At 39.8% G+C, this 25,447-nt stretch overlaps 1 protein-coding gene and 2 pseudogenes across 5 annotated transcripts in view; 1 reads left to right on the forward strand and 2 right to left on the reverse strand.

The window, feature by feature from the left end:
* Positions 1 to 8,484: 8,484 nt before the first annotated feature.
* On the reverse strand, positions 8,485 to 9,665 carry LOC114225573 (protein SET-like; annotated as a pseudogene).
* A 455-nt stretch (positions 9,666 to 10,120) lies between these two features.
* LOC148164856 (uncharacterized) lies at positions 10,121 to 12,511 on the reverse strand (annotated as a pseudogene).
* The window catches only part of LRBA (LPS responsive beige-like anchor protein), a 741,906-nt gene continuing 728,056 nt past the window's right edge, over positions 11,598 to 25,447 (forward strand). For all 5 annotated transcript variants that reach the window (XM_028125276.1, XM_028125281.1, XM_028125278.1 and 2 more), the window contains exons 1-2: positions 11,598 to 12,086; positions 12,426 to 12,865. In XM_028125276.1, coding sequence (XP_027981077.1) covers positions 12,650 to 12,865 — 216 coding nt within the window. In that variant the 5' untranslated portion in view covers positions 11,598 to 12,086; positions 12,426 to 12,649. The remainder of the gene's footprint in view (positions 12,087 to 12,425; positions 12,866 to 25,447) is intronic.

Consider the following 25,447-nt stretch of genomic DNA (forward strand, 5'->3'; position numbering starts at 1 on the left):
TGCAGATATCTCATTGATATCCTGTTTTCATTTCCTTTGGATATATATCTATAAGTGGAATTGCAGGATTATATGGTAGTTCTATTTTTAATGTTTTAAGGAACCTCCCTACGGTTTTCCAAAGTGGCTGCATTAGTTTGCATTCCCATTGACAGTGTACAAGGGCTCCCTTTTCTCCAAATCCTCACTAACACTTGATATGTTTGGCTTCTTGATGATAGCCATGCTAACAGTTGTGAGGCGGTTTTGATTTGCATTTCTCTGATGATTAGTGATGTTGAGCATCTTTTCATGTACTTATTGGCCATTTTTTTTAAAAGGTTTTTTAAAGTGGGTCACCTGGGAGGCTCAGTCAGTAAGCGTCTGCCTTCGGCTCAGGTCATGATCCCAGTGTCCTTGGGTCAAGCCCCGCATCGGGCTCTGTGCTCAGCGGGAAGCCTGCTTCTCCCTCTCCCGCTCCCCCTGCTTATGTTCCCTCTCTCGCTGTGTCTCTCTGTCAAATAGATTAATTAAATCTTAAAAAAAAAAGATTTTTTAAAGTAATCTCTACACCTAATGTGGGGCTTGAACTCACAACCCTGAGATCAAGAGCCACATGCTTTATGGACTGAACCAGCCAGGGGCCCCTCTATTGGCCATTTTGATGTCTTCTTTAGAAAAGTGTTTAGTTTGTCCACTCATTTTTAATTTATTTTTTATTTTTTAAAGATTTTATTTATTTATTTGACGGAGAGAGGCACAATAAGAGAGAGAACACAAGCAGGGGGAATGGGAGAGGGAGAAGCAGGCTTCCCACTGAGCAGGGAGCCCGACGCGGGGCTCGATCCCGGGACTCTGGGATTGTGACCTGAGCTGAAGGCAGATGCCTAATGACCAAGCCACCCAGGCGCCCCTGTCCACTCATTTTTAAATGTTTTAAAATTTAAAATGATTGATTTGTTGTTGTGTTTGAGCTATGTGGGTTCTTTATATATTTTGGATATTGACCTCTTATCCAATATATGGTTTGCAAATATTTGCTCCCATTCTTCAGCTTTGCTTATTCATTTTGTTGATTTGTGTGTGTGTGTGTGTGTGTGTGTGTGTGTGTGTGTGTGTGTAAGGAAGCTTTATAGTTTGATATTGCCCCACTTGTTGACTTTTTCTTTTGTTGCTTGTGCTTTTGGTGTCATATGCAAAAAAACATCACCAAGATCAATGTCAAGGAGTTTCTTTTATGTTTTCTTCTGGGCGTTTTATAGTGTCATGTTTTATGTTTAAGTCTTTAATCCACTTTGAGTTAATTTTTGTGAGTGATGTAAGATAGGGGTCCATTTTCATTTTTCATGTTGTTACTGGTAGCAATATATTTTTCTAGGAGTGTGTGCCGTACACAGGGACATCAACCTTCCAAATATGTTTCAAGTATTTGCTTAACAGCTAAATAGTATCTATAAACTTCCATATTTCCTCATCAGATAGTATGATAACTATGGAGAGATAATCTAAGACATCTTAATCTTCAGTTTCTCAATATTTTGAGGAAAAAGCCTAAAATGATGTACCCTTCTTCAATGAATATGTTAATCATCTCATTATCCCAATTTTGCACCTTTATAAATGCACATTATTTAAGGTAATATAAACACTGCATCCCACCAATGTTGTACAATGGATGATTCCACCCAAATATATATATAATGGGGTTGGGTAGCTAGCTGCCACTGATTTTCTTAAGAGGTTGGTAAAATCCTATCACTTTATAGTTTGAAATCTTCTGAAGGCAATAAGTTCCCTTCATGGTAGAGCCCAGTCCTTAGCCTGGTTTACTTTGGTCCACTCCACCTCTCTAGCTTCATCTCTAGTCAACTTCTTATTAGCAATCTACTCGCTTTTCCTAGGCTTACTATTTTCCTGTAACAATTATAATTTAGGCATGGGAGTCTTGGTTATGCTAACCTAATTTTCATTCATAACAAAACCAAGAATGTATCATAATCTATTCATTTGCCCTTCTTGCTGTCTATTATGTAAGCACAGAGTCAATTCCATTTCCCCCTTGTGCAGGGACAATAAACACTATAATGACATTTTAGACAATCACAATACCATCTAATGTCATGGGATAAGAGTTACCCACACTTAGATTCCTCATACATAAAGAGTACCTATAAAGAGCATGTGATCAAAGTGTGGGTGGTAGAATGCATTTTTCAATATTTATTTACAGAGCAAGCTTATTACTGCTCTATATCTTTATCCAGAAGAAAAATCTAAATTTTTAGGGGTGGAATTGGACTCAATTGTCTTCTCAGTCCAAAATGTCCAACCATTCTGGACACTTTTCATATCATGGAATAACCTTCCCTGACTTTTTCATCTGGCTTATTCCTATTTATTATTTAATACTCAATTCTGGTATCACCTTTTTCTTGAAAGTCTCTCTTTTAGGTTTTATAGGTTTAACATACTGCATTGTAATGTCTGTCCCAATGACTAGACTGTGACTCCCCAAGGCAGGGATTGGATTTTTCTTTTATCTAAATGTCTAATGCGGTGCTTAATACGTAGGATCACTCAGTACATGGATTTTTTGGAATGATCTTAATGTCTGTGACTGAATTTCTTCTTGCTTTAAATATCTTTTGGTGTTTTTTTTTTTTTTTAAGATTTTATCCATTTATTTGACAGAGAGAGACACAGCGAGAGAGGGAACACAAGCAGGGGGAGTGGGAGAGGGAGAAGCGGGCTTCCCGCTGAGCAGGGAGCCCGATGAGGGGCTCGATCCCAGGACCCCTGGATCATGACCTGAGCCGAAGGCAGACGCACAACGACTAAGCCACCCAGGCGCCCCAATATCTTTTGGTCTTAATCAGTACCACATCATCAGTGGTATATGACTTAAAAAGGTAGAGTCCCCTGACTTAATGTATCATGAAAATATTCTGTGGTTATTAACTATCTCCAACGCCATTTTTAATGGCTGCAGAGAATTCCATTGCATGGAAGAACCATAATTTATCTAACTGTTCTTTTTGTGTTAGCTTTGTAGATTCTAAGTTTTTGAAATTATAAATACTACTAAAATAAACATGATTTCAACTCTGCCTCTGATCTACCGGGTTATGTTCAGTTTAGGATACCTTCCTCAGTGGAAAAGCAGTATATTGCTAAACTGCCTTTCAGTGATGTCATACATTTGCAGTAAATAGAGTGCACATTTCTCCTTTGCCAACACTGGGTACTATAAATATTTGCAATGAGAATGGTAAAAATTATTATCTCAATTTATATTTTTAAAATTTTTAAAAATGATTTTTATTTATTTGACAGAAAGAGAGGGCACAAACAGGGGGAGGAACAGAGGGAGAGGGAGAAGCAGGCTCCCTGCTGAGCAAGGAGCCCGATGCAGGGCTCAATCCCAGGACCCTGGGGATCATGACCTGTGCCGAAGGCAGACATTTAACCAACTGAGCCACTGAGGTGCCCCCATTTTTTAAAATGATTAGTGGACTTGAACCCTTTTCCCCCTGCATCTTTAATAGATGCTTGCTTACCCATGTGGCCACACATTTTTCAGCAAAGAAAATAATTTGGAGTGTCTATAAGGAAATGGATGCTTTCTTTAATAAAATTAAATCTAGCTCTGCTCAGTTAGCAATAAAGAGAAAACCTCCCTGGAAAATTTCTTGTGGACTTTATAACCCCAAATGTGATCCCACATAATTCCCCTTTCCCTTGAGGATCTCTGCTACCATCCTCTTTAAGACATGGGCCCAATTATGGGGACTCCAAATTAAAACATAGATGTGACAAGGCTGGAATATTTTTAAAAGTTTATACTCTGGACAGAAAAAAAGTAATATGGTGAGGAGAGTAACCCAAAACTACATAATATATTTTTACCTGATGTTGTTGTTCTATTGCTATGTAACAAACACCCCTGAAACTCAGTGGCTTAATTCGGCAAGTACTTATTATCTCCTATAATTTCTGTGTGGGTTAACTGGATCCAACTGTGCTATTGTATACCATGTGGTGTTGGCAGTGTTGCAGTCATCTGAGGATTCCACCTGGCTGGAATAGCTAAGATGGTTCACTCTCATGGTAGGCTGTTGGTCCTGGTGGTTGGCTGAAACTCAGCTGGGACTGTTGACTGAAGGGACCTGATTGTTCTTTTTTTTTTTTATTTTTTAACATTTTTTTTAAAGATTTTATTTATTTATTTGAGAGAGAGAGAATGAGAGATGGAGAGCACGAGAGGGAAGAGGGTCAGAGGCAGAAGCCGACTCCCTGCCGAGCAGGGAGCCCGATGTGGGACTCGATCCTGGGACTCCAGGATCATGACCTGAGCCCAAGGCAGTCGCTTAACCAACTGAGCCACCCAGGCGCCCTTTTTTTTTTTTTTTAGATTTTATTTATTTGACAGAGAGAGACACAGTGAGAGAGGGAACACAAGCAGGAGGGTAGTGGGAGAGGGAGAAGCAGGCTTCCCGAGAAGCAGGGAGCCCAATGCAGGGCTTGATCCCAGGACCCAGGGATCATGACCTGAGCTGAAGGCAGAGGCCCAATGACTGAGCCACCCAGGTGCCCCTAGACTGTTCTTTATATAGCTTCTCCACGTGGCTTTGTTCCAAGAAGGAATGCTCCAAGCCTGCCTCCATATGACAGCAGTCATCTTTCTCCTTTCAGTTGGAGTACTAGCAAGAAATTAAAAGTTCAAACCCAGAGAATGGGGGCTAGAAAAAAGTAATTTCTTCTCCTATCTGCTTAAAGTCATTCTCCTGGTGTCTCATTTCCTATGTCAACCCCCCACTTCCCTCTTGATGACTGAAATAACTACCACTTTCAGGAGACACACCTCTCAGAGACCTCGCCTGGACTAAAGTTCAGAATTTAGCTAACAATACCAATAGTTATCCTAGGGATATACACTTACATAGATTGCAAAGGTGGGATGGGGTGGTGGTACATTTCTTTGTAGTATCATGACAACTATTAACTTACTATCATAAGGGACCACTGTAAATGAGATACCTATTTACACACTACTTAAGAACAAGATAGAGATGGGAAAATAGAAAAGACAAATCAACCAACCTAGTCTATGTCCATGCCAACTACACTAACTACTACATTAATATTTTATGTCTTAAAAAGTATGTCTTGGCTAGCATACTTGCTAAAGTAGAGTTGCCCTTTACAAAGCCTCTACCTCTTTTGTGACATACACAAGGGAAAAAATTTAAAAATTCCCAAAATGTGGGGCACCTGGGTGGCTCAGTTGGTTAAGCGTCTGCCTTCGGCTCAGGTTGTGATTCCACAGTCCTGGGATCGAGCCCCACATCGGGCTCCCTGCTCTGCGGGGAGCCTGCTTCTCCCTCTGCCTCTGCTTATCTCTCTCTCTCTCTCTCTCTGTATCTCATGAATATATAAATAAAATCTTTAAAAAAAATTCCCAAAATGTAATAAGTTGATGTGGATCATTTTGAACTTCTAGATATTAAACAGTCATATAAACTTTTAATCTTAAACTTTTGAGTTTCCAACCATTAAAGAAGGTGATGTTTTTTCCCTTTAAATTTAATTGTTCCCAGAATCTAATGCCCAATAAAAATATCATTAATAAAGACTACTAACATAAAAATTTTATTTAACATTAGTAAGATTTAATGAATGTTTCACTTTCTCACAAGGAGGGTGCTGCAAGCCAGGACCATGTATTTCCAGTCTATGATACCATAAGTTATGAGAAATAACAATTTGAAGAAAACTTCAAATCCAGAGATACACATCCAGGCTCATAGCAAATCATGTGGGTGGTAGCTTTCCCCTAAATTATCATTTCAAGTATATGCTAGCAAAATGCCAGTAAGTTACGTTTGGGTGGGTTAGGTATTTTTTCTAGTAGAAAGAAAATTCCATCCCATCTTTGCTATCAAAATTTTCTTTGTATATAGGTAAGGGTTTATAGATCAATAATCTTCTTGATTGCACCCTGAAATTACATTCTCTTTGCCTGAGTTCCTCTGAGTTATGCACAGGCTTCCTGTTCTGAATCTACTGTTTTTTTTTTTTTTCTTCTTTTTTTTCCTGCTATGGTTTTTAACATATGCTGAAGGCAAGTAAGATTATGAAAAATTTTAGTCCTTAATTCTGTCAAGATGGTGATGTCCAAGAAATACAAAGTAGATGGTGATAAAAAAAACTTGAGTCTGGCTTTACAGGAAGTAATCTTTTTTCCCCCCTTTCTTCCTTTTTGTGTAGGATTTGAGCATATAATGTAGGGATACAAGTGTTGTAGTCCTGTAAATTCACCTGCTGATAGTTTATATGAAATCTTTTGACTAGAAAACATCCATTATAGTACCAAAAAGATAAACAAATTCTTTTTTTTAATAATTGTTTTGTAATGATCTGTAAGCCTATTCAAAATTTTTTAAAAGATTTTATTTATTTATTCATGAGAGACGGGGGGGGGGGGAGAGAGAGAGAGAGAAGCAGAGGGAGAAGCAGGCTCCCAAGGAGCAGGGAGCCCGATGCGGGACTCGATCCCAGGACCTCGGGATCATGACCTGAGCCGAAGGCAGATGCTTAACCATCTGAGCCACCCAGGCGCCCAAGATAAACAAATTCTAACAAATGGTAAACGGCTTTCCGTATTGACAGCCATTTATACCAAGATCCTACCCCCTTTAACTGGTAGTAGTTGTATAGATTTAAGCAAGGGCTTTCAGGTGAGAAAACTTAAAGCAAGTATCTTTAGAGTTTTAACTCAATCCAAATAATATGTTTTGAGTACCTACAATGTTCAGGATTGTGCCATGAAGGAGCTTAAGAGTTTATGGACAGATAGTTCACCCTGAAGCACTCTGATTCTATTCTTTTGAGGTAAACAGCTATTGTATTCTAACTCTGGCTAAAAGTGAAGTTTCCTCTTCCACCTTCCATATCCTTCCTTCTGAACCCCCATTTTTTGCCATGCATTTTACTGTAACCAGGGGCAAAGTAAAGCAGGAGGTTGGATAATTCTGAAAAACTGTAAAAATTGGTTGACAATTTTTTTGGGAAACATTTGGGTAATTGTCTTATATCCCCTTTTGTTTCACCAGTAGAATAGTGTTAACAGTGAGCTGGCAAATCTATGACAGACACAAACTTAGCCCCAGTCATTTAGATTGAATAACTGTGACCACACTGTGGTTTAGGTCATGTTCATTGTCATCTGCTCCTTCTTAATGGCAGACGTTTGTTTATTTAGCAAGTACTTTACTAGCAATTGTATGCCAGATATATTAACATACTTGAGGGGCACCTTGGTGGCTCAGATGGTTAAGCGGCTGCCTTCGGCTGGGGTCATGATCTCAGGGTCCTGGGATTGAGTCCCACATTGGGCTCCTTGCTTAGTGAGGAGCCTGCTTCTCCCTCTGCCTGCCACTCCCCTTGCTTGTACTCTCCCTCTCTCTCTCTGGCAAATAAATAAATAAAATCTTTAAAAAAAAATACTCGAGGTAAGACTATTTGCCCAAATCTGGGGAGACAAAATGCTTTAATAGAAGCCTTTTATTAATGCCTCTCTACCTCAAATGTGCCTCCTTGTCTCCTTCCCTACAGATGTATTAAAGGTCAAGTGAAAGTTGTCTTTCTACTTCAGGGACACCCAACTCCCTCTTATTCCATATGTCTTTTTTTTTTTAAGGATTTTTTAAAAAAAATCTATTTGACAGAGAGAGACACAGCGAGAGAGGGAACACAAGCAGGGGGAGTGGCAGGCAGAGGGAGAAGCAGGCTTCCCGCTAAGCAGGGAGCCCAATGCGGGACTTGATCCCAGGACCCCGAGATCATGACCTGAGCCGAAGGCAGATGCTTAATGACTGAGCCACCCAGGCGCCCCAGACTTACTCACTTAACAATCTGAAATATTTATATATGTATTATTTGTTCTATTTTTTTGTACACATTTAGTTTTATTGTAACAAAGCAACTTGTACACTTTTAACTTTTAAAACTGAGCATCATCTTTCCTTTCCAGTGAAACAAAAAGAAAATTTAAAAATAAACAGGAACAAAATTACAATAGAGAATGTCAATTCCAAATAAGATCCTACAGATTCTGCTGATTCTCCCATCGAGTGGCAGGGCTCAAGTCATCATTTGGAGAGTTTTATTTTAAAAGTGTCATCTTAAACTGCAAGGATGTCCGTTAAACATCACAATTAAACATGCCAAAGGAGAAGCCATGTTGTCAAAATGCCCACTTAACCCACCCAAACATCTCAAACCCACCCTTTGCTGTCCTTCTATAACCCCATTTTTTTAAGTTTTTTTTTTTCTTTTTTTTAAACAAGAGAAAGTAGACAGGTACATGTTGGTAAATGCTAACTGTCCATATTCACATAGAGACACAGTGTAATCTCTGAGCCCAATATACAGAGAAAGGAGGAAAAAAGCTAGAATCTATGCACTACTACACAGGGGCCTCGCACCCTCCAGCTTCCAGCAGAGCTAACGGAGCAGAAGGTTTTTCTTTTTTCCCACAGAGCATGGTGGTGTTGATTCCATAAAGTTTTTGTTGAGACAGGAAGGGATAAAAATGAATTTGGAACAGAAAGGGGTAGGGATTCTTTTCCCACTGTATTCTGCTCAAGGTATTTCCCCCCAAAATAAGTTGAGAACCATGGTATAAAGGGAGAGAAAAGAGACTTCAAAAAACAGGGTGAATGAGCACAAGAGGAGAAAAAAAAAAAAAAAAAGACGGCAACTTGCTCCCAGGGACTGAAGAAAATTAAAAAAGGGAGGTTGGAATCCATCAGTGTTCCATTAGTCATCTTCTCCTTCATCCTCCTCTCCTTCCTCCCCCTCATCATCATCTTCATCTTCTTCACCTTCATCCTCATCTCCTTCTTCATCAATATCTTCCAATCCTTCTTCTTCTTCATCATCATCATCTTCTTCTCCTTCCCCTTCTTCATCATCCATATTGGGAACCAAGTAGTACTGTAACGGATTTGGTCAAATATCATCTTTGATGACCTCTCCTAACTCATCTGCACCTGCATCAGAATGGTCAGTAAACCAGGTGAAGAAGCTCTCTGGTTCCTCATGCTATCTCTTCCTGCTGGCTTTATTCTGTGTTTGACTTGAACGTTTCGTCAAATCCTTTCCAGATTTCCATTTGATTTCGGTGGATTTTGAAGCTGGATCACCACTCTCATTCAGATGAAATTCTTTGGAGAGAACTTTATTTTCGAAGTAAGGGTTTTCATCAAAATAAAAATCTATTCTGTAACCTGGTTTAATATCTTCAAATTCTGTCACTTCAACTCTTGTCAAATAATGCAGCGCCTCTTCATCCTCCTCCCCAAGCAGTGCAGACACTTGTGGATGGTTGACAAATGTTGTTACCCCAAAACTGGGGATTTTGGTGATCAATTCTGACCTCTTCTGAAAAGATGGTTGGCGGAGTTTTTATATTTCTGTTCTACTTTCAAAATCTCCTCACTGGCTTGTTCATTAAGTCTGTCTGTTTCATTTTGTACTTCATCAATATGTTCAATTGCTTCTTGCTGTTCTTTTTCTCCCTTAGGCAAGTGCTGAGATGTTGACGTCTCCTGCAGCTTGGGGGCAGGAGGTAGTCTCGGTTTCTTCGTTTGAGGCAGGAGTGAAGACTGGCGTTTGGGGGCCATGCTGTGAGGAAACTCCACGAAACCAGGAGAGAGTCACGTCTCTCTTCTATTATTTTTAAAAAATTTTATTCATCTGTTAGCACAAGCAGGGGGTGGGCAGGCAGGGGAAGGGGCAGGCTCCCCACCGAGCAAGGAGACTGATGGGGGGACTAGATATCAGGACCCTGGGATCAGGACTGAGGGGAAGGCAGACGCTTAACCGACTGAGCCACCCAGGTGTCCCACAATCTGAAATTTAAATCTGAGGTGTTTAGTTTTTCAGGGATTTAAGGAAAGGCAAGCCATTCATGTGGTTTGCCTCTTACCCTGCCAATACATGAATCACCAATTCAGATCATGAGAAAAATGCTCCATCTTTGGAGTATCTGCTTATGCAAAACAAGTTTTTTTTTTTAAGATTTTATTTATTTGACAGAGAGAGACACAGCGAGAGAGGGAACACAAGCAGGAGGAGTAGGAGAGGGAGAAGCAGGCTTCCCGCTGAGCAAGGGGCCCGATGTGGGACTCGATCCCAGGACTCTGGGATCATGACCCGAGCCGAAGGCAGACGACCAACGACTGAGCCACCCAGGTGCCTCAAAACAAGTCTTTAACAAACATTTGCAACCATAGGCGATTTGGTGAAGTCAAATTCATTTTAGTGTTTTTAAAAGGTGTACCGCTTTTCTGAAGAAGATACCCCGATGCTGCTTGTCTTTTCTCATGTTACCTCCCTCCCTCCAAATTTCCATGTGATGGTTGAAATTCAGTTTCCTTTTCAAGCCCATCCAACCCTTTCTCTAGGCAATTATTTCATCTCTCAAACCAATATATTTTTTTCTTCTGGCTCCTCCGTGGTACTTCCTAACTTTTATCTGACTTCACTTTTTGCTTCACTTTCATTTTAGGGAACTACTAGTATATTAAAGATTATTTTTTAAGGCCGTATGACTTCAAAGAGTACATAAGGGTGAAAAACCACTTTCTTTAACGATACTTCTTTTTCACTAATGCATCAGGAAGAATACTTTATTGTTAATAGTGGGGGTGGAGGGGAAGGACACATTACGGTGACCCGTGTTGGTTTCAATCCTAATGTAACTTATCTTTTAAACTAATCTGAGAATGAGGCGAACCTAACTTTCACACTGGAAAATTACGAGAGTAAAAAAACCCCTGAGATCTACAGGCAAAATTAACCCCGCCTCCACGCTATTTGGAGCAGCTGTCTCAGGAATCCTCCCTTCCTTAGAATGTGGGAGAGGTTTGGTGGGGCGGCAGCTGCAAGGCAAGGAATCTTTCCCATTCCTCATGGACACGTCCCCCCTCCCATCTTCTTCCAAACGGTGGCAGCTGCTGGGGCATCCCAGTGGAAATCTCTAAGTCTTCGCGGAGCGCCGCGGGCGGGCAGCAGCTGAACGCAGTCAGGGGTGGGGAGTCTCTGCTCCCTTCAGACAAGGAAAACAGCCTCGCTGGCTCCAGCGCTACCACTTCTCTGGCTCATAGCAGTCCCTCAGGTGTCCTTCAAGTCCAAGAGGACACCTTGGAAACGTGGGGCGGGTTCTCTGTGCGCTAGGAGACCCTATGGTAACTTAACAACAGAAGAAGCTTCAGAATCACCTCAGCACTTGTCAAAGCACCTTCCCAGGTCGTGGGTGGGAGGTGTACGCGTGTGTGCAGGGAGAGTCGACTCCTGGTAGGGAACGTCTCTTCTCGTTGGTCCGGGACACACCTGGTGTTATTTGGGCAACGCGCCCGCTAGGGTGCCCACCTTCACACGTAGTCCTGCCTGCAAGCCCGCGCCTACCACCTCCGCCCTTTCGCGGCCCCCTAGGCCGCCCGCGCTTCCCCACCCCGCCACACGATTGCCTCCGCCTTCGCGGGCGCCCGCCCCACCGTCCCGCGCGCTCGCGCACGCGCACGCCGCGCCCGGCAGCCCTCGGCGCTGTCATGGCGGCGAGGAGTAGCTTCAGTGGGCACAGAGGCGTTCGCGCGAGCCGTGGCGGGGCGAGCTGTGGCAGTAGCAACCTCACCACCGCCGGCAGCGACAGCCGCGGTGTCCATAGCGCCAGCAGCGGCGGTTTTTGCAAAGGCTGAGCGCAGGGGTCGGGCGGGCCAGGAAGCCATGGAGTTCTGTGCAGTCGCGGACTCCCGGGGAGCGGACTAGGGAAACTTGGAGGCTGCGACCAGGTGCACTGACCTCTCTCTCCTCCCTCTCCTCGCCGTCGCCGCCGGGCCTCCCCTCCCTCCTTGCCACAACACACACCTCCCCTCCTCTCGCCGTCGAACCTCAGGTGCCTGAGTGTTCCACTCCTCCCCCTGGGCCGAGCGTTGAGAGTAATCACCGCCCCCTTCCCCCGCCTTTTCCTGCCCTGGATCTCCGCCGCCACCTCCGTCTCGCGGCTCCCTGGCCGGGGGTGAGGACGAGTCCGGAGTATCTGGGTGAGGAGGAACTTTCTACTTCTGTGGTAGCTTGGGGGCTCCCTCCTTTCCACGGACCCTTCATTTCCCAGCGACAGTTTCTCTTTCCGTGCACCTGTGAGGAGAGGTAGCCCTGCGCCTGGAACCTGCGAGAGTGTGGGGGAGGAGTGAACCTGTTCAGGGGCCTCTTGAACCCGCCTTCACTCAGAACCTACCTCTTTGAGCCAGGGAGGGTAGCGGGTGGCTGGTAGTAAGGTCCCTTTAGCAACTTATTTGACGGACAGTAACTATTTACCTCTCCCCCCACAAAACCCTGAAACAAAACCTAGCGTATTTAACATTTATCTAATCTTCCAATAGGGTTTGGCGTTGTTGTCAGCCTCGGGGAGAGAGATTGGACAAATATTCTCCAAGAGGAGGAGGGCGACGCCAAGGACTTTCCCCATCAACTGCTTTTGGGTTTTCTCCACAACTTGGAAGAGTGACCCTTTTCCTGTTGTGTTGCGTGTGTGTGCTTATTCCTAGTGCAGCAATTGCTGTCCCATAGTGACTCCGAGTTGTCCTTTCTTATGAACTAGCTAGCAATGGCTAGTGAAGACAATAATGTCCCTTCCCCGCCACCAACAGGTGATGACGGGGGAGGTGGAGGGAAAGAAGAAACCTCTGCTGAAGAGGGTGCATTGTCCCTGAAACCAGGGCTCCCCATCAGGGGCATCAGAATGAAATTTGCCGTGTTGACGGGGTTGGTTGAAGTTGGAGAAGTATCCAATAGGGATATTGTAGAAACTGTCTTTAACCTGGTAAGTAGATATCTATTTTATAAGTATATATTCTTCTCAGTGGGTTGGGGAACTAGACTTTAAAGTTGGAGCCATGTGCTTGACTCAGACTGCTGATGGCTTTTTCCGTGGATGGAAGCACAAAATTCTGACCTAAATGAAAGAATTTTTTTTGTATTTTTCAGTTTAAGGGGAATTATGTAAATTTAGGTGCTCTAGGTTTTGCGAAAGTGAACAGATCACGTTTGTGCTAAGGAAATAATTGTTGCTTGGAAGCATTTTGTGGGGGTTCCAGTGGAGGAGTTTTATTGTATAAACTTTTTTTTTCTTGGGATATATAACTAAGTCTGCATTTCTCTTTAACATTTTAAAGATATTTTCATGACTTTTTTTGGACTTGAGAAATAAATGCCGAACATACTACTTACTCTTATTCTTTTGAGTCTGCCTAGGTTACGTTTTGCTGTAAGTTTTGATCATGAAACTTTTGTTCACAGATGAACAAAGATTTGTTCATGATGAACGATTAATTGGTCACAAAAGTTAGTATTTATATTTTGATCAGTTTTATTTTTAGACATAACTAACAAAAATTAAATTTTGGAATGAATTTAGAGTTACATCTTGTGAAAATTGAATGGCAATTTGGAAAGAGAATTCTGGCAGATGCAGTATAACCGAATCTATTTCTTTGGTGAATGCATGTCTAGCAGTAAAGCATACTTGGTTATTGGAAGTTGCTGGTCATACTGTGAACTATGAATGTTATTTTTGAAAGGTGGATATGCAATACTTTTTCTCTACTCCATTCTTAGAAATGGTTATTTCTAATGGGAACGTTTTAGATTTCTTTACTGCAGCCTCTGTTGCCCATCAATTTAAAGAATGAAAGGTAAATTTGGCCTTAAAAATACTTCCACCTCTTCTGCTTACTTGTGTTAGAAGATAACATATGGGAACAAATATGAATGTATAATAGCTGTAATAACTGTTTAGTACTCTTCCCTTTTGCCTCTGTGTTTTCAAGGTGAGGCTTGTTTTATTCCAGGGCAGTTAATTATTTCCTTTACTAGAACTTTCCCAGTAGTCTGGTCACCTGCAGTACAACTTCTAGAATGAGAAAGGAGCTAAATGAAATTCACTTACTATTGGAGTATAAGAACTTTGAACAATAGGGTATTTTCTACCATTTTGTTTCCTTATATATAAATAACAGACACACGTACACATTTTTAAAAAACTATATATTATGGAAATGTTCAAATATGTACAAAAACAGGATAGTTCTCTGGATCTGTTATCCAGTTTCAACAATTATCCAAAACTTTGGGGATCTAGTGTGTTTGTGGTCTTTAAAAGTTTATAAGTCTCAAGGAGGTAAATGGTAAATTGATTCATCCCTCTACCTCAAAATAGACTTGAAAACTTTTTTTTTAAATTTCTTTTTCTGTTTCTAAACCTCATGTACCTTGGATGACAAACAGAAATCTGTGGTAGTGATACAGCCCATAATTAGTTGTTTGTGTGTGAAATATAATATTCCACTGGCAGAAGGAGAATTCGAACTCCTTTGTTCTTTAGAATGCCCTGTGTGAAGGTGGACAACCAAACATGAGTTACCTGCATTTTATTAAAGAAAATCCAAATTCTGTAGTAACAGTTTGCTTATATGCTGCGTAGAATTGTAGGCCTGGTATAGATATAAGATTATTGGTTAAATTCTGCACAGCTACATGTTTTCAGAGTAATAGGTGTCTGGTAAAAGGAGAGGGAAACTCAGTTCAGTTACACCTCTTCTTCACCTCATTCTCTTCTCATGTAGAGCAAAGGATTAGATTAGGTCCTCCCTTTTCCATTCTCCCTTATAATACTTCATGTTCCTTGATGGATATGTAGGGTCTTGGCAGTCTTTAGAAAATTTTGAGAACGAAATTTTGGGAATCTGGTAAGCTAGTCTGTCTCAACATTGTTAGTACCACAGCACCTAAATATTTCCTGATAGTTAATCAGCCTTAATCTTCTGCTCAAAGAAGGAAATGACATTAATAATCATGATTTTACAGAAGTTATGATGTTTACTATGTGCCAGGCAACGGGCCAAGTGCTTTACATATGTTTTTAAATTCTTCTTTCAATAACTGTTTACTATATGTCTCATTTTATAGATGAGGAGACTGAGACACTGAAAGGTTGAATAGAGGGCGCCTGGGTGGCTCAGTTGGTTAAGCGACTGCCTTCGGCTCAGGTCATGATCCTGGAGTCCTGGGATCGAGTCCCACATCGGGCTCTCTGCTCAGCAGGGAGTCTGCTTCTGCCTCTGACCCCCTTCCCTCTCGTGCTCTCTATCTCTCATTCTCTCTCTCTCAAATAAATAAATGAAATCTTTAAAAAAAAAAAAAGGTTGAATAGATTTCTTACAATTTGGTGATTCTTAGAATGGCAATCTTTCCAGGAGTACATGTCTCTTGAGTTGATGTAGAATTGTTTGCTTCTTTGAGCAGGTATTTTTTTTTTTTTAAAGATTTTATTTATTTATTTGAGAGAGAGAGAGAGAATAAGAGATAGAAAGCACCAGAGGGAAGAGGGCCAGAGGGAGAAGCAGACTCCCCGCTGAGCAGGAAGCCCAATGTGGGACTCGATCCCGGGACTCCAGGATCATGACCCGAGCCGAAGGCAGTCGCTTAACCAACTGAGCCACCTAGGTGCCCTTGAGCAGGTATTTATAGCTCAGGCATAACTTTCCTCAATATAAGAACACTTAATATTAATGATGAAATCTCCATCAGTAGAATTCATTTCTTCCTTTTTTTTTTTTTTTTTAAGAGAGTGAACGTGAGCTGAGGGAATGGGGAGAGGGAGAGAATCTTTTTTTTTTTTTTTTTAAGGTACACACAGTAAAGTTTATTTTGGTGCATGGTATACTTCATTAAAAATAAATTAATCAGCAAATTCCTGCCTGGCTCAGCTCTGGTTTATGTAAATAGCACCCAGCTGTAATGAGTTACAAGGTGTTACTATCTGCCCACACAGTGGGGGCTTCACTCTAGAACTCAAAAAGGAGAGAATCTTAAGCAGACTCCACCCTGAGCCCAGAGCCTGGCTTGGGGATTGATCTCATGACCCTGAGAAGGTGACCTGAGCCGAAATCAAGACTCAGAGGCTTAACTGACTGCGCCACCGAGGCGCCCCTCATTTCTTCCTCTAACATTCAAATAGCTTTGACAAAACTGCTTTAAGAAGTAAAAAAACCTGCTTAAAAGCAGACCATTTTTCTGGTCATTCAGTTGGTTTTTTTTACTTGGCATGTGGATGCAGAAAGATTATCATTAACATTTTTTATAGTCAGTATATTGGATTAAAATTTATAAAATTGTGAAAATACAGAATACAGACAGAAGAATATGTAATATATTTAAGTAATGAAGTATTATAATGATATAAGCCCTGTGAATCTTAACCAGTATATTACCAGTATCACTGAATCCTTACTGTGTTCTTTTCTATTCTACCTTCACTGGATTTTTCATTAGTAAGTTTAAACTATTTTAGTTATAACTTTCCCTATTTTTGACGCATTTTGTTAAAGTAGATTATGTCCTACTGATTCTTTTTTACTGATTACATGTTAGCTGCTTTAAGTAATAATATTTGTGCTGTTAAAGTTAACAACTTCTCCCCTGGAGTTGTCCAAATTAGTGGTAAAGCCATACATACTTCCAGAGATCTTTACAAAGTGCTGCCTCCTAAATTTGCTAATGTAGCTTGACCTTACTGTAACTTGACCAAAATTCCTTTGAAATTTCCACTGCTTGTAATGTCTTTTGCAAATCTGTTTTATAGGTAAGTTCTGATTAATAGTACACCTGTGTATTCACGTGTTTCAAACTTTTAGTCAACGTTTACATTTTTCTTGTTGCAACTTAAAACCATTTCATTTTTTTTTTAACCTGTATGCTAAAATCATTTGTCAGACATTTGGACCCAGAGTAATTAATGTATTGGCATGTTTTCAGGAACTTGCTGCTGAGTTTAAGGCTTCCATCAGGTCTTTAAAGGTATTCAGTTCAAGAATAGTGTTTCCCATGGGCTAGTGACAAATAACATGTTTTAATGAAATTTGTTTAATAAGTATATGATTTTAATTAAAATGTTAAAGCTTAAAAGGTGGAACATAACTTTTTATGACTCATTATATGTCATTTGATGCAGGTCCTGCTAAAACGGTGCAAACTTATAATACCTATAGGACTTGAGCATATCACATAGAGGCTCCGTTCATTCGTATTGACTGTGTGCAGAGGGTGTACTTGTAGACTTAGAGAGGCAGTTTCTATTCCATTCTGCTTGGTTGTTGGACTACAGTAACATGGGCCCAAAGGTGTCATACCTTTTGATTTTTCAGGAAGAATTGGAAATCGACATTTTAAAAAATAACATTTTAAAATGTCCAATTAAAATACTACAAACCACTGTGTGAGACATAAAAATTTCAGGTAGTTATTTTTCAAGCCTTTATATGAATGTTTATTAGAAAGATAACACAAAATGCTTCTTAATGTGCTCCCCCAACCCCCATGAATTTGTACATCATGTTATAAGTAATAGAAAACTTGAACTGGTTTTAAACACAATAAAAAGGATTTATAGGCTCATTTATCTCCAAGTCCAAAGGTAGGGCAAGACTTAGAGTAACACAGTAATACTAAAGATCAGTTTCTTTCCGTTTCTGTTCTGCTTTCTTCAGTCTGTTACTCTCATGATTGTAGGATGGCTGCTAGTAGTGGTTGGGACCACATATATTTTTGTTCACATCTCTTGGGAGAGCCTCACTGTCCTAACATTCCAAATAAGAGTCATGACCTGATTACTGAACTAGTGACTGTGGTCATTGAAATGGTTGATTGGCCTAAGCAAACCAGGGCCAACTACTATACCTAAGGATGGGGTTGATTTTCTCTGAATTACATGGCCTGCCTGGGGAGAGGTGGATACACAAAGAAAAATCTGGGTAAGAGACTGAAAGGGTAGGGCGCCAGGGTGGCTCAGTTGGTTAAGTGTCTGACTTTGGCTCAGGTCATGATCTTGGGGTCCTGGAATCCAGCCCCGAGTCCGGCTCCATGCTAGGTGTAGAGCCTGCTTGGGATTCTCTCTCCCTCTCCCTCTGCCCCTTGCCTGCTTGCGCACGCTCTCGCTCTCTCTCTCTCAAATAAAATCTTTAAAAAAAATTGAAAGGGTAAATGGATAGTTGGATAAGCGACCGATGATGTCCACTGTTCTTTTCAAAGATACTTGTTTGAGAGGAAAGTCATTCATTACCTCAACACCCTATTGTGATTTTGAGCAAGTCTTTTTAAACTCTTTGTACCATAGCTTTTCCTGTGTACAAGGGGGAAACTACACTGTAGCCAGGATTAAATGAATAAATACTTGTAAAGGAGTTAAAATAATATGTGGTACATTGAGTGCTATTATAAGTATTTACTGCTATTTTAATATTTGTTGTTTAGATGGTTAAGTCGTCATATTCCAATCATACAATTTTTTGTTTCTATATAGCTATTATCAGCCTTATTGGCTCTGCAATATACTATATAGTTTTTCTGAACTTAATAGCCATGGTGATTTTTTAGAAATGACTTGTTTTAAAAACCTTTGTTGAGGTATAATTTACATATCATAAAAATCACTTGTTTTAGTATACAATTTAGTGATTTTTATTAAGGTTACAGAGCTGTGCAGGCATTACCACAATCTAATTTTAGAACATTTACATCCTGTGTTCAAGATGTTTCATAGTTTTAGCTCTTGCATTTAGGCCTGTGATCCATTCTGAGTTGATTTTTTAAAAAAGTTTTATTTATTCAAATAATCTCTACACCCAACATGGGGCTCAAACTCACAACCGTGAGATCAAGAGTCCCACCCTTTTCTAAGTCAGCCAGGTGCTCCCATTTTTCGTTGATTTTTGTATGTGACAGAATGATAAGGTAGGGTCTAAATTCATCTTTTTGTATGTGGCTATTACTGCTCTTTGTTGAAATGGGTATTCTTTCCCGCTGAATTTTGTCAAAAATCGGTTGACCATAAGTGTAAGGATTTATCTGGAGTTTTTTTCTTTGATCTGTATGTCTGTTCTTTACCACAGCCACACTATCTTAATTACTGTAGCTTTGTGGTAAGTTTTGAAATAGTGTGTGTGTCCTTTTACTTTACTTTTTTTTTTCCCCAAGGTTGTTTTGGCTATTCTTGGTTCTTTGCATTTCTGTGTTAATTGTAGGATCAGCTTGTCAGTTTCTGTGAAAAAGCAAGCTGGGATTTTGATGGGGAGGTGTTGAATCTATAGATAACTTTGAGGAATACTGAGTTTTCCATTCCATGAATATGGACTGTCTTTGCATTTATCGAGGTCTTCCTTAATTTCCTTAATCAGTGTTTTATAGTTTTCACTGTATGAGGAGATGAATTATTTGAGTAAAAAAATTTTTTTGCTATTGAAATGCTTCTTTAGGTAGTTTTTTTTTTTAACCCTACATAATCTTTTTTTTTTTTTAAGATTTTATTTATTTATTTGAGAGGGAGAGAATGAGAGATAGCATGAGAGCGAAGAGGGTCAGAGGGAGAAGCAGACTCCCCGCTGAGCAGGGAGCCCGATGCGGGACTTGATCCCGGGACTCCAGGATCATGACCTGAGCCGAAGGCAGTCGCTTAACCAACTGAGCCACCCAGGCGCCCCATAATCTTCTTTTTTTAAAGATTTTATTTATTTGACAGAGAGAGACACAGAGAGAGAGGGAACACAAGCAGGGGGAGTGGGAGAGGGAGAAGCAGGCTTCCCGCCGAGCAGGGAGCCCAACGCGGGGCTTGATCCCAGGACCCTGGGATCATGACCTGAGCTGAAGTCAGACTCTTAACAACTGAGCCACCCAGGTGCCCCAATCTTTTTTTTTTTTTTTTAAGATTTTATTTATTTATTTGAGAGAGAGTGCTTGAGAGGGGGAGGGTCAGAGGGAGAAGCAGACTCCCCGCCGAGCAAGGAGCCTGATGCGGGACTCCATCCTGGGTCTCCAGGATCATGACCTGAGCCAAAGGCAGTCTCCCCAACCACCTGAGCCACCCAGTGCCCTTTAGGTAGCTTTGTGCATTGAAATTTCTAGAAGTGGAATAAATGGTTCAAAGTATATGAACATTTATATAGATCATGAGTAGATATTGTTAGTTTGTTTATTAATGTTGATAATTAAAAGAAATGTAGGTGAATTGATGAATTTTAAAAACTTCATAGTTTCTTGGAGGTGATAGATTTGATCATTTAAGTCCCTGCAGGTATACATTCTTGTTTCCATTTAAATTGGTTCATTTTAAACTGAGAAATCATTTGGAAAACTGAAAAGTCAGAATTTTTCTTTTGTTTGTGAATTAATAGAGAAAGCTTTTTGCTTTTCATAGTGACCTATCCTAATTTATCTAGTATATTTAGTTTTTATATTATAAAGTATCTCTTTCCACACATATATTTTTAAAAATATTTTTAATAGTTTTTGTATATGGGAAAGAAAAATATCCAGAATGCATTTTTGTTTTATAGTACTTAGATAATAAATTGTTTCATTTATCTTTGTACCTCTAGAATTTTTTAGTGTTTGGTACTTCAAAAATGTTTGTGAAATTAAGTGGAAATGTCCTCGTCTTATCATTTAGTAAATTACAGTCATTAGGAAGCCTAGTTTGATTCTTTCCTGCAAAATATATGTTGGTAAGACCTTAATTTATGTTTCTTTCAGTATTTCCTGACTATTTCTTATGAAAATACTTTCAGGTAGCTTGCATTTTCATTGTACAATTTTGGGTTACCTCAGTATCTGTTTTACCACTAAGGGACAATTTTGTTAATATATTTTCAGGATATTCTCTTCTAACCTGCTTTAAGGTAGTTTTTCCTTTTCTCTAGTATTGTGTCATGTAATGGGATATATACTCAGAAACCTACTTGTATGCAGTGAGTCTTTCTAGTAGAGTCTTTGGCTTAAAAGCTGTTGGGACAATATCCAAAATAAAAACTACTAGTTTTATATTTTTAAGGTGTTTTGTGTGTCTTTGTGTATCTTTTCTGATTCTTCAGAGATTTAATTGGATTTGTGTAAAAGTAATATATGTGTAAAAGTAATATATGTTAAGTACAGAATTTCTTGTTGATGGAGGTTGTGGAAGACTGCATATTAGGGATTTTGTAGAGCATTCTTTTTTTAAAAAATTTTTTATTGTTATGTTAATCACCATACATTACATCATTAGTTTTTGATGTAGTGCTCCATGATTCATTGTTTGTGCATAACACCCAGTGCTCCACGCAGAATGTGCCCTCTTTAATACCCATCACCAGGCTAACCCATCCCCCCACCCTCCTCCCCTCTAGAACTCTCAGTTTGTTTTTCAGAGTCCATCGTCTCTCATGGTTCGTCTCCCCCTCCGACTTACTCCCCTTCATTCTTCCTCTCCTGCTATCTTCTTCTTTTTCTTTTTTCTTAACCTATGTTGCATTATTTGTTTCAGAAGTACAGATCTGTGATTCAACAGTCCTGCACAATTCACAGCGCTCACCATAGCACATACCCTACCCAATGTCTATCACGCAGCCACCCCATCCCTCCCACCCCCCACCACTCCAGCAACACTCAGTTTGTTCCCTGAGATTAAGAATTCCTCATATCAGTGAGGTCATATGATACCTGTCTTTCTCTGATTGACTTATTTCACTCAGCATAACACCCTCCAGTTCCATCCACGTTGTTGCAAATGGCAAGATCTCATTCCTTTTGATGGCTGCATAATATTCCATTGTGTATATATACCACATCTTGTTTATCCATTCAGCTGTCGATGGACATCTTGGCTCTTTCCACAGTTTGGCTGTTGTGGACATTGCTGCTATAAACTTTGGGCTTGTAGAGCAGATTCTTACTTAGAAGTCTTTTGGTATCCAATTTCCTACCCAAGGTTATGTAACTGATGTTCATGCTCTAATTTTTGTTAGAAACAAAATGCAACTGGGTGTTTGCATTTATTTCTCAGACTTCTTTTGACCAGAGTTATCAGTCTTTTAGTAATTTATATTCTAAAAAAATTGCAGTTTTATTTATTTATTTTGAAAGATTTTATTTGTTTATTTGACAGACAGTGAGAGAGGGAACACAAGCAGGGGGAGAGGGAGAAGCAGGCTTCCTGCCGAGCAGGGAGCCCGATGAGGGGCTCGATCCCAGCACCCTGTGATCATGACCTGAGCGGAAGGCAGACACTTAATAACTGAGCCACCCAGGCGCCCCCAAAATTGCAGTTTTAGAGCGAGGTGAGGGGCTGGATTTTCCATGTATAGTTTTAGAGAAAGATGAAAACTGATGAGGTCTCAATTATGTTTTGTTAGAAATATATGCTTGGGAACTGAAAAAGATACTCTTTTTTTGCTTAATAAAATCTTTATTTAGTGAATACTAACTTCATTGGTGTGGAATTTTTATTTATAAAAATCTCAGTAAATCTTATAAAGCTATGAGAATTTTAAATAATTAGGCCTCTGATGAGGTGTTTGGGTTTTGTTGTTTCTAATGGAAATACTTTTCTCATAAAGTAATACAAATATGTAATCTTCTTAAAATTTTATTTATTTAAGAGAGAGAGCATGTGTGAGTGGGGGGGAGGGGCAGAGGAAGAGGCAGAGAATCCCAAGCACACTTCATGCTGAGCCAACCCTATGGGGGGCTTGATCTCATGACTCTTGAGATCATGACCTGAGCCAAAATCAAGAGTTGGACGCTTAATGGACTGAGCCACCCAGGCACCCAATACAAATATGTTATCTTAAATTCTGTTTATATCTAGCTGAATCTAGTCTTCATGATCTTTGGGCTTCAGTATCTTGAATAAAAATAATTACTATATCTCAGAGCTTATAAATAACATTTGTTTGTGAAAACATTTTAACACGAAGCATTTTTTAAAAAGTGTTGGTTTTATGTTAATACATGAAACTTAAAAAATAATAGGCCTGATAATAATATGATAGTTAATCAGTTTCAAATGGGTGTCAACAAATCTAGGGGCGCCTGGCTGGCTCAGTCGAAGAGCTTGAGATTCTTGATCTTGGGATTGTGAGTTTGGGCCCCACATTGGGTGTAGAGATTACTTAAATAAAACTTTGAAAACAAACAAAAACCCAAATGTTTTCTGAAATGGAGGAAAAATATTAATTATTAAAGAAAATTATATAAAGGTATTATAAAATGATTATTAACATTATCACCGACTCATTTTCTTGGATCAGATTTCTGTGAAATTAATAGACATCCAGTGTACACAAAATCCATAACATTTTAGAATAATTTTTCTTACTGTAGGTGTCTGTGGATGGATAAGGCAGTGCTAGTGGCCAGAAGTGTGAGTGGGTGATTTTGTTAGTTTACTAAAACATATGGATTTATGGTTCTTAATCTATTTTCAAAGTTCTAGAGGGGAAGGGGGTAGGGGGATGGGTTAGCCTGGTGATGGGTATTAAAGAGGGCATGTATTGACTGGAGCACTGGGTGTTACATGCAAACAATAAATCATGGAACACTACATCAAAAACTAATGATGTAATGTATGGTGATTAACATAACATAATAAAAAAAAAGATTCTTTTGGGTTCCCAGTTTTTATTTTCAGTGTTGGTGAGATGATCTATGGCTCTTGAGGTAGGGGAAACATACATTGATAAATGATACGCTTTTGAGTTGAAATTAATGTTATTTTGGTTATAATAGATAATAGCGATATCTAAGACTTACTGAGTGTGCCAGGTTCTGTTTGATGTATTAACCCAATTTAATTCCTGCAGTTCTCACAGTTAGGTAATTAGGTGTTTCTGCCAAAATGCCTTGTGTTCTGCAAAAGCGGACTAAATAATAGGATTTATGGGGGAAAAATAGGGTTGGGGTGGGCCATTCAAAACCTGTGGCACCTTGTGACCAGAATACTAAAAAAAATCAATAATAATCCTGATGAAAATAGTAGGAAGATTAAATCTTTACTTGTATTTTTCCTTTTTAAGATTTTATTTGTTTATTTGACAGAGACATAGCGGGAGAGGAAACACAAGCAGGGGGAGTGGGAGAGGGAGAAGCAGGCTTCCCGCTGAGCAGGGAGCCCCATGTGGGGTTCGATCCCAGGACCCCAGGGTCATGACCTGAACCAAAGGCAGATGCTCAACCGACTGAGCCACCCAGGTACCCCTCTACTAGTATTTTCATGTTAGCATCACATTCACTTTGTGGTGCTAATCCTGGAGGTTATGCTTTCTTGTTTGAGATGTAGGCTTGGTTTCTTTAGCTTCCAATAGACAACATTTTTATCAGTACTAAAAATCTGATCCAAGTGTAGCTTTCCTCATTAATTCATTGTTTTAATACAGAGAGAAATATCTTTGCAATTTTTTCATTTGTACTTGCAGATTGTTGGATTCTTCATGTTGTAGAAAAAGTATACTAGTTCTTGGAGTCATTAAACCAGGTACTATTTGCATTATAGGAAAGCAGTTCTGCAATTTTTTAGGTTTTTGTAAGATCTGTACATACTGCCAAGTATTTCTTTTTAATTCTGTTGTAAAAAATTACGTATAAACCAGGCTTGCGTCCACACTATTCCTACATTATCTACTCTTTAACAACCCTGTAGGAGGTAATTCAAGGCAAAGATGTAAGTTACAGCAGAACAGACTGTACTATTTTAATATTCACTTTATAAATGATGAAACAGAGAGTATAAGTAGCTTGCTTAAGTCACTGAGCAAGTAATATTGCTGAGATTCAAGCTCAGGGAATCCACAACCTGAGCTGTTAACCACTAAGCCGTATATGGTTTATAATTACAAAAACCCTTAAATGTAAAAAAAGTGGCTTAAGGCATCTTTCAATCATGTAATTGAATAGTAACTCTGGGAAGGTATCTGGATTGTTTAGGAGCTGCCTAACATAGTCAAGATTTGCCTTAAGGAAGGTAGGGTTTTTTTTTTCCCCCTACTTTAATTAAATACCTAAAATGCATTCTCGCTCTCTCAAATAAATAAATAAATAAATAAAATCTTTAAAAAAGAAAAAATACATGTTAGGAAAAGAGAGGTTTTAGTGAATATGATTTTTATTTTTATTTTTTTTGAATGTGATTTTTAAATTGGTTGGAATTAATGACATAGTTAATCATTATGCAAGACACTGGAATTTGCTTCTTTACTTTCATGGTTAAGATTTAGTTAGCTTAGGGGCGCCTGGGTGGCTCAGTCAGTTAAGCATCTGCCTTAGGCTCAGGTCATGATCCTGGGGTGCTCAGCAGAGAGGCTTTCTCCCTCTGCCCCTCCCCCTCCCCTGCTCTTGCTCTCTCTTGCTCACGTTCACTCTGTCTCTCAAATGCATAAAAATCTTTTTTTTTTAAAGATTTTATTTATTTATTTGACAGAGAGAGACAGCGAGAGAGGGAAACAAGCAGGGGGAGTGGGAGAGGGAGAAGCAGCCTTCCCACGGAGCAGGGAGCCCGATGCGGGGCTAGATCTCAGGACCCCGAGATCATGACTTGAGCCAA

Source organism: Eumetopias jubatus, unplaced genomic scaffold, assembly GCF_037043125.1.
Source record: "Eumetopias jubatus isolate StellerSeaLion01/CBP00866 unplaced genomic scaffold, mEumJub1_p1.0 scaffold_2, whole genome shotgun sequence".
NCBI lineage: Eukaryota > Metazoa > Chordata > Mammalia > Carnivora > Otariidae > Eumetopias > Eumetopias jubatus.